This window comes from Hirundo rustica, chromosome 6 (genome assembly GCF_015227805.2).
Source record: "Hirundo rustica isolate bHirRus1 chromosome 6, bHirRus1.pri.v3, whole genome shotgun sequence".
Classification (NCBI taxonomy): domain Eukaryota; kingdom Metazoa; phylum Chordata; class Aves; order Passeriformes; family Hirundinidae; genus Hirundo; species Hirundo rustica.
The window spans coordinates 9,701,881-9,710,933 of record NC_053455.1 but is presented as its reverse complement, the minus strand read 5'-3'; the positions used below and the strand labels follow the sequence as shown (position 1 = coordinate 9,710,933).

The window sequence follows — 9,053 nt, the reverse complement described above, 5'->3', positions numbered from 1 at the left end:
TATCTTAGGAACTATAACTTAGTGATCATAAATTTGCATTACAAATGCTCTTACAGCTCCTTGCTTGGCATAAATTTTCAATCTGAAGTGCTTATTAAGTGTACCACAACTCACCCATCCTGTAATTACCACTGGCCTAGTATCTGTTCAATAAAGTTCCATTTTCTTTTAGTTTTTATTCTCTATTGCCTTCTTTTGGATGCTTTTGACTTTATGTAAAAAATCTAGTAGTGAGTTCTTCCAACTTCTCATTCATTCTTCTGTGGTGAGGAAACAGAAAAACCCATATAGAAATGATTAAAGAAATCAGCTAAAACAGATCAAGAAAAGGTGCAACAAAGAAAACTGTGGAAGGTGGAATAAATGTCAAAAATACATGAAGGACAGATGCCACCTTTTCAAATTCAGTGATGCTAAACTTGCCTTCTTTAAAAAAAGCTTTCAGAGAAGTAAGACTGGTGATTTTACTCTACTCGGCAGGCACAGCTATTAAGCGCAAGTACAAATTTTGAAGCAATTAAAGGCAACAGTGTTTGGAAAGTTTACCATCAGCAGGTAAGGTTATCAAGTTCCTGAGTATTCAGATACAAAACATTTAAGCTATGGCCAGATACTGCAGTCAGGAGATTGAAAAGCAAAACTTTGATCAAGCTGAAAGATTTAAGATGTTTCAGAGAAGTAGTTAAAAAGATGCACATAAGCATTAAGTCATTAAAATTACTTAAGGCTCTTAATCTTCTCAAAGGCAGATTAGGCTAAATTTAAACAAAACATGACATGAAGTCCAGTTTTGGTTTTACACACTGTATCCTTAGTACAGAATTCAGTATGCATAGTCCTGAACACTAACTTTCATAAGACAGCATATGTTCCTACAGTCTCCAAAATACACTTGCTATGGAGTTCGAACAGCTGTTTGCAAAAACCACTAATGACCCATCCTAATAATAAAAGTATTACTTCTACACTTTCAGAAAAAAGGAAAACTCTTTGAAGCCAGTTAAACGTTTGTGCTCATACCAACTGCTGTCAGTGTGTGATTTCATTATGCCCTTTAAACCCTTCTGAGGTTTTCATAAGTTCCAATGGCAAACGAAAGTCCATGTAATATCAATTTTCTTATACGATATGGGTATGTTATTACTTAATCCTTTGCAAAACTTGTGACTAAAGGAAAAGCCTTTCAGAATAATTCCTTAGCTCTACTGAATATGAAGGACAAAAAAATATAGTTGTGAATTATGCACTTAAAAAAATCTGTAAACTTTTTGCATGCTAAATTGTAACTTTTGCTTTTAAGCCTTGCCTGAACTAAGAACTCTAAAAAAAAAATGTAAGGTTTAAAATATAATTTTTGGTACCTTTGATTACTGCACCACAAGTCGACAAAAACCTGGTGTTTAAGTACTCATACTTAGCATCCTATTAAATGATATTTTTAAAGTAAATAGCCCAAAAAAGCTATTATTAGGGGAGAAAAAAGGACTCTAATTCTATTAAAAAGTTTAGTTATAAAGATTTGGTCCCTTTTAAAGTACTATTGAAAAAGTTTAACATGGTACTTAGAACTGTAGAACCTTATTCTAAAATTAGGTTAGCACTGCACTTCAGCATATATTGTCCAACATCTTTAATTTTTGTTGAAAGGATTTATTCTTTTTCCAATTACAGCAGATGGATCAGGTACATTTCTAACATTCATTTCCCTATGGTTGTAACTCGCTTCATTTGCAGCAGAGATGATGAACCGCCAAATTCATATTCCAAGAAGAGAAGAGATCTTTAATGATGGCCAGAACCAGAGGACTCTGAAACAAAGACACGATTTAGGCTGTTCAAACAGTAAAGCAAATCAATTCAGGGGTGTAGTGCAGGTCCTAGAACTGACAACTGTACTTACATCTGAGCACGAGAATTGGCTATTCAAATACCCTCAATGTGTATGGAAGTAAATTTAGCAAATATTAAGAATTCTCTTTTGCAGGTTTTCAAGCCCTATTACAGTAAACACCCATTCTTCCTTGGTTTTGTTATGGTTCTTCCAGAACTGAAGTTTATTTTACACTATTATTCTAAGTCGACTAGGCAGTATTTTCTCTAATTGCACATTCCAAAATGTAAGTAAGGTTTGCATGTAGAAATTCAACTAGGAGCAAGTGCGTTCTCTCTCATGGAGTAGAAAGTGAACTGAGATACAGGAGGTCATAATAAAATAAATTCCAGTGTGATGTCAGAAGAAACTGTCCCTAAATATCTAAATACTGGCTTATAAAGATACAAAACTACAAATTCAAAACACAAGTTTATACTTTCTAGTTTCTTGACAGCTAATATAGCAGGTACTCTTGAAATCATGCTGATTTAAATAATTCCATTAAATAGTTGTTACTATTATTTGAAAAAAAATTCCTTGCCCACAAAGTCAAGGTATAGAATTTCCATTTTACTCCTAAAACCTACATAAAAGATTATCTACGTGCAGATTCACAGATGTTTCTAGGTTATAAAATTATCAATACAGCCAAAATTACTTATTTTGAAGAAGCCTTTAAAGATTTGCTAAATCTGTAACGTAAGCTCCAAATTTACCTAATGTAAAATATTCTAATTTTTACTGCACTTATTTAAAAATTAAATCAAGTTATTAGATATCTAATACTTACTATTTCCTGATGCTTTTTTGCCTGGGAAAAAAAAGAAAAAAAATAAGCTGAACAATGACAGTTAAAAATATATTTCCTATTTACTCTTTACAGATAAATTTTAATTTGCTTATTATTAGCTTAAACAAAAATTGAAAGTGTTCAACATGTACTTTCCATGGCACATTTCTGTAAACTTTATATTTATTTTTAAAAGTTATTTAATTAACCAAGACTCCATGCATTTAGAAATTATAGTCATCAAGATTTCTACTATAACTCAAAAGAAACTTTTATGCAATGTTACTATTTTATGCAATATATGGATATATACACACACAAGATATGGATGTAAACTGAAGTGAAATGTTTGCTTTAAAACTTTCCTTTGTATTTTACATTCCCATTGTACTTGTTCCCCTAAAATACTGGGTCACAGTGATAAAAAAAAAAAATCATAAGGAAGACAGTTAAAAGAGATTGTACAGTCTCCATCCTTGGAAATACTCACTTAACTTATGAATAAGGTAATAAGCAACCTGATCTGTGATCTAACTGCTTCAAGCACTGGTTTGGACCAGGTGAGCTCAAGAGGTCCCTTCCAATCTGATTTATCCTACAACACACTCATCTAAAAGTCCATGTATTATTTGCAAAATTATTCCTCAAAGTGCAGGAAGGGCTACAGCTATTAAAAACTATTTTCCCTTTCAAGTAAAACTTAGCATACTGTTGCCATTTATCCAGGTTTTTTGGCCTTCAAAACTCTACACCAGGTCATCTAAGCCATTAATTAACACAGCATGACATGAAGACAAGTTTGAAACAGTCTGTCCATTTTGAACTCTCCTTGAAATAAAAGGTTAAAGCAAAAGTTAAACTTTTTTTTTTTCTTCCTGTCTGCCTCAACTACTCATATTTACTTAATATTCATTAGGTACTCATTAAGATCAACTGCTTATATTTACTTAAACTTTTAAGGCAGTGTATCAGTTTTGGAATGCTACACATTATTTGGACAAAGCTAGAGAAATACTGAGGTAATATCTCTCAGCCGTTCCCACAGCAAGGGGTTCCTTTCTCTGTGAACTTTGTCTACAACTTAACAACACTTCATTGTTCACAAAAGCCAGTAAAGGGTTTCACTTGGGATGTACTGAGCACAGCCTAAATTGACAAACAGGACCTTTCAGACACCATGATCTCTTGTACCCTTCTGCTTCTGGCCCATTCAAATTTATTATTTTTACATTAGATATTCTGTTTCTTTCTCTGAGAAAGTCACCCCGTGTCAACAAGTAACACACATTCTCACGTTCAGCTCTCATTTTGAGGTGCCATCAGCCCAAAGTTCATGTGAGAAAACCTTTTAAAAACTATTTCTTTTCAAAGTCTTGAGCAAGTAAGTTAGATCTGCATTTTAAAAACCAACTCCTATATCACTTAATCTTTATAATGTAAACACAGTTACATTTGAGTACTTTTGTTAGTGGAACGTTCTACAATCAGCATTTAAAACATCTCAATTTTTATAACAAAGACCTGGCCCTAGGGAAGAATGTTAAATTCTTATTTGCTGGCTATCTTCAATGACTGATTCTTTTTGTGGGTATTCTCTTCTACAAAAAAGACTATAATGTGTGACTTACCCCCATATGAAATCTTGTAGTAGGCATAACTTGTTAATGCTAAACCAACCCATATTTCTTGATACACAGTAGAAAAGTAGAATTTCAAGGGTCTCAATGACTTTGGAATCATAGTCTGCACCATCTGAAATTTTTAAGAAGTGCTGTCATTTTGACTTTTGCAGCTGTATTCTTACCTGCTGGATTTTAACATACATACACACACATATTCACCTATCTTTATCTAGACAGACACACATTCCTGATGCATATCAGCAGCAGTTTACAGGTTAAAAAAAATACCCCCAAGCATGCAAAAGTACTTATTCCAAAGCAAAGAAATGAAAATTCAGAGTTAAGGTTATAATTTATGGTCTAACACACACACACACAAAAAGTAAAATTACAGTTGATAAAAGAGTTCAAAGATGAGTCAACAGAACATTTACAGAGCAGTAATAGCTAAACTACTCTCTGCCTATCAGTGACAGCTTTTTCCTAATGTTTCCAGATTCCCTCAGGAGGAAGTCTCACTCCAGACAAGCCAGAGAGGCTCCTTCCTTGCACTACCAATTTAGCTTCCCTCCCTCGCAGCTGTCTCTTCCAGCATGGTAATTTCTCCTCAAAATAGCAACATAAATGATGTTAAGCTAATGAATTCATGTTTTATCATGACTATTTGACTTTCAAAATAGGCCCCAAGAGCAAGAAGCCTGCCAGTGTTGGTGGTTTTTTCTCCTTTCCATGCATCTTTGTAAGACAAAGAGAAAACTGTAGAAGGTTCTAAAATAAAGCTTATCCTAACTCCCATAAATGTTAGCTCACATTTGCACCAGAATGCAGTGAGATGCCCCATATTCTCCTGTCTTATGCACAGCAGTTCACCCAACTATTGACGCTTATTGCAAACCAATAAAGTTAGCTATACACACATCTAGACAAGACATGGTAAACCAGAAACTCGAGAAGCTGCTCTGAGGTAATGCTCACTTATCCACCGTTACTAAATGTAAAGCTTCGTCTGGAAACCCTTTAATAGGAGAGGGCGCAAGGGTAGCCAGTGTCAACAATTGGGAAAATCTAGGTGTTTCTTAAAGATTGAAAACAACTTTGAGGCAATTCATATAAAATTATAGACGAATCCACGTTTACATTTGTTTATGGACAGTCATTTAATCATTTATTATTGTGGCAAAAGTTCCCGAAACACCTTTGTGCTTTCACCAACACTATTAACGACACACTGCATTAAGGACACTGCTCACCTAAATTTCCAGGGTTTGTGGTTTCAGATGAACAGTGGACTACAGTCACTCTGCTACAGCAGAGTATCAAGACATACTGACAAACAAGGAGACTGAACGGAACAAAACCGAAAGATTTCCCCACCGCTACAAAACAACAGAGAATAAGCAGTGCTGTATCTTTGCACTTAACACCGTGCTAAAGCCCAGCAGAGACCTTTCCCCAGGGCCTGCGGGGGCAAGACGTCGTTCTGTTTTCTGAAATCTACCCGGAATTTGTTGTCTGCTTGACCTCCCCGCCACCACCCGCCGCAGCCCGGGACACCTGCGGCCCGCCCGAGGCCAGACCCGCTGCACGGGGGCGGGCGGGTAACGGCCAAGTTCCAGCGCCGCGGGCCGCACTCCCTTTGTCCCTTCTTCCCTTCCCAGGCTCAACCAGGGCTGCCCCCACCCGAGACACCCCCGAGCGGTGCCCGCCAGGACCCAGCCGGAGCCCACCGGGCCCGGACCCACCGTGCCAGGGGAGCGGCGAAGGTCACACTCGGGAACGGGGACGGCTCCGGTGCCGCCGCGGGGTGCGCCGGGAAGGGACGCGCGGTGGGCGGGGACAGCAGCGCCCCCTATGGCCGCGGAGGACCAGAGCGCCCCCGCACCGCGGCGGTGCCAGCCCCGCTTCCCACGGAATCACGGAACGGGTCGGGCGGGAAGGGACCGCAGTGAGGCACCTGGAACAACCTCCCTGCTCAAGCAGGGTCATCCCAGAGCACGAGGCACAGGATTGCATCCAGACAGTTCTTTAATATGTCCAGGGCGGGAGAGTCCACACCTTCTCCGGGCAACCTGTTCCAGTGCGTGGTCACTGCAGAGTAAAGCTCTTCCTCATGTTCGGGTGGAACTTCTTGTGCATCAGTTTCTCACATTGACTCTTGTTCTATTGCTCGGCACCACCGAGAAGAGCCTGGCTCCATCCCCTTGCTACCTTCCTCTCAGATACTTGTAGACATTGATGGGGTCCCCTCTCAGTTGTCTTTTCTCGAGGCTGAACAGGCACAATTGCTTCAGCCTTTGCTTGTAAGAGAGATGCTCCAATCCCCCCCCATCATTCTCTGTTGTCCTCAACTGGACCTGCTCCAGGAGCTCCATTGTACTGAGGAGCACAGAAATGGACACAAAACTCCACATCCACCTCCCCTAGGCTGAGCAGAGGGGTAGGATCACCTCCCTCCATCTGCTGGCAATGTTCTTCCAGTTTAGATCTTCACCTCAGCCTCAGCCTTGCTTCCCAAGAACAAGCGCAGCAGGGGTCCCGTGCCAGGACAATGCCGGGAAGGGCCTGTCACAGTCTATGGAGCGTGTCCCTTAGGGAACAGCCTGTCCTGGAGGAGGGGGAAACACCCACTGGGCCATATTTATGAGGTCTGAAGCCCTTACGTGCTTTGCAGGCCGTTTCCTCCAGGTGCGGGAAGGACAGGGAGACTGGAATTCCAGAGCTGTGCTCGGGCATTGTTCTGTGGGGTGAGGGGGGAATGACCACCCAGGCCTCCCGTGGCTGTGAAAGGAAAGCAGAGCTCAGACCTTTATTGTGTGTGTTAAAATGCTTTAGTGGGATCGCAGACTGCATTTACTTTCCCAGTGAGTGATTTACATAGTCTGCAGGTGTTTAGATTTGCTACATACAAGCTTTGTCACACAGGACAAACAAGACTTCTTGGATCTTAGACGGACATTTTTTGCATTTAAAATAGGAGCATAGCTTATGTCAAAATACTGCATGCATGTCACCTCTTTCATTTAAAACTTTAAAAACCTCTTAATGAGGAAAATCCCTCTCTTTCTTTAATTTAGGATTTTTGAGCTGTTATATAAAGCAAGCAGAGGCAGTGGTATTCTTATCTCTCTACATATATTCTTGATTCGTATTTACTTACCTGACAGTAACAGTTCTGAAGCAGCCAGATGCCTGCACGGGATCAGGCAGGCAGTGTGGAGATGATAAATCCTACTAGATAAAGTAAATGTCTACTCTGTGTTCATATTGGTTTTCAGTATTTATGTGATTTAACAAATTACACACAGATGTTTGCAGTTGTTTCAGAAGAGAGGATGACAGGATGAAAGGGAAGTTCAAGTGACACGTGTATCTTAGTTCCTATTCTTCTTTTGAAATTTATCTATTAGCGATGACAGGCCTTGGACCCTCCCGTATACTCCTGGTCTGCATCTGTATGTCCTACCTTTCTAAGGAAGGCTTTCATAAATTTGGGGGTGGGTTTGGAGGCGTTCAGCCCGCAGCTCCAGGTGAAGTGTCTGGGAAGGGAGGGCAGATATCCCAGCGGGGAGCGCTCCCGCCGGGGGCGGGGCCGGCCGGAGGGCGGGAAGGGGTGCACGTGCCGCGGGCCGCTGTCTGTCCGCCGCCGTCCGTCCGCCAGACATCTGTCATCCATCCGCCGCCATCCTACGTCATCCTCCGTCATGCTGCGGAAACTCCCCGAGGAGCAGAGCCGAGACTGGTTCACCGTCGGCGGGGCCGTCTCCGCCGTCGAGCTCCTGGGCGCGGAGGCGCGGGTCGGCCGCTGTGGCGCTTTCCCCCGCCACCCCGCACGGGAAGCGCTGACGGGGTGAGTGCGGGGCGCCGGGCCGCTGCTCCTGCTGGCCTCCCTCTCTTCTCTCTGCTGTGTGCCCGTGGTCCTGAGTGTGCTGGGCATTCCTCAGAGTGAGGGCAGCCTCCTCTGGCTCCCCTGCTCAGGTGGGCCCAGGGTGCACAGTTGTTGGATTCCATCCTAACACCTCCGGTAGCGTTTGTGGCTGATGAGTTTTGGTGCATTTAATACTTAATGTTATTTTCTGATTTGCTGTTGTCTCCATCATGACTAGATGTGTTGTGTGTAGGGTTTGCTTTCTCTGAAGTGCATTAGCAGTGGTGTGCACCTATACCTAGTAAACTGTAGATCTGTACTAGAAAAGACTCAGTTTATTCTGATTCAGGTGCATTAACTTAAGATTTTATCAGTGGCAAGTGATAAATGAGATTCACGAGTTCATTGCTGTCATGACCTAACAGGAGCATTTAAGTTGCCAGAGTAAAGCAAGTCACAGGTATATTGACATATTGTTCCTTATGCATTATTTTCAGATGATAGAGTTTGCAGGCAATGAGAAGTGTATTTTTTTTTTCATGGCAGCCAGATACATTTGATTTTCACTGGAGCCTGGATATTGAAATCCATAAAAATACTTTCTCCTGGATGCTGCCTGGTGTAGCAGTGCATACCAGGTGCGGTAGTGTATCTGTGGTTGCCATAGAAAAGTGTTTTGTTTGCACTTTGATATAGTATTTTTCAAGATGAGCTGGGCATACACTCTGGAGTGAGTGAGTGGGGTTTTATTTTTCCCTGTGTGATGCGCAGCAATAGAGGTTGCAGTATTTTAGGAATGCGTACTTCTCTTAAAAGGTGTACACTGGCATCTGAGAAAGAATGAACTTTTTGCACAACATCTTGCTATCAGGTAGTCTGATATTTCAGCAGAGACTGTTCAGG

The 9,053-nt window shown here is 41.2% G+C and overlaps 2 protein-coding genes across 5 annotated transcripts in view; one reads left to right on the top strand and one right to left on the bottom strand.

The window, feature by feature from the left end:
* Nucleotides 1-1,615: 1,615 nt before the first annotated feature.
* On the bottom strand, nucleotides 1,616-6,172 carry ATP5MJ (ATP synthase membrane subunit j). 2 transcript variants are annotated; one of them, XM_040068735.1, is made up of 4 exons: nucleotides 6,028-6,172; nucleotides 4,292-4,415; nucleotides 2,664-2,684; nucleotides 1,616-1,808 (listed from the first exon to the last, which is right to left on the bottom strand). In XM_040068735.1, exons 2-4 carry the CDS (start codon nucleotides 4,413-4,415, stop codon nucleotides 1,783-1,785), a joined length of 171 nt encoding a protein of 56 aa, XP_039924669.1. In that variant the 5' UTR covers nucleotides 6,028-6,172; the 3' UTR covers nucleotides 1,616-1,782. The 2 variants fall into 2 exon arrangements, with proteins under 2 accessions (XP_039924669.1, XP_039924671.1); XM_040068737.2 differs by lacking the exon at nucleotides 6,028-6,172 and adding an exon at nucleotides 5,536-5,925.
* Nucleotides 6,173-7,986: 1,814 nt separating this feature from the next.
* Nucleotides 7,987-9,053, top strand: part of TDRD9 (tudor domain containing 9) — a 67,655-nt gene continuing 66,588 nt past the window's right edge. For all 3 annotated transcript variants that reach the window (XR_005701531.1, XM_040068629.2, XM_040068627.2), the window contains exon 1: nucleotides 7,987-8,132. Coding sequence is in view for 2 of the 3 variants with exons in the window: in XM_040068629.2 (XP_039924563.1) it covers nucleotides 7,987-8,132 (146 nt within the window). In the remaining variant the exon portion in view is untranslated. The remainder of the gene's footprint in view (nucleotides 8,133-9,053) is intronic.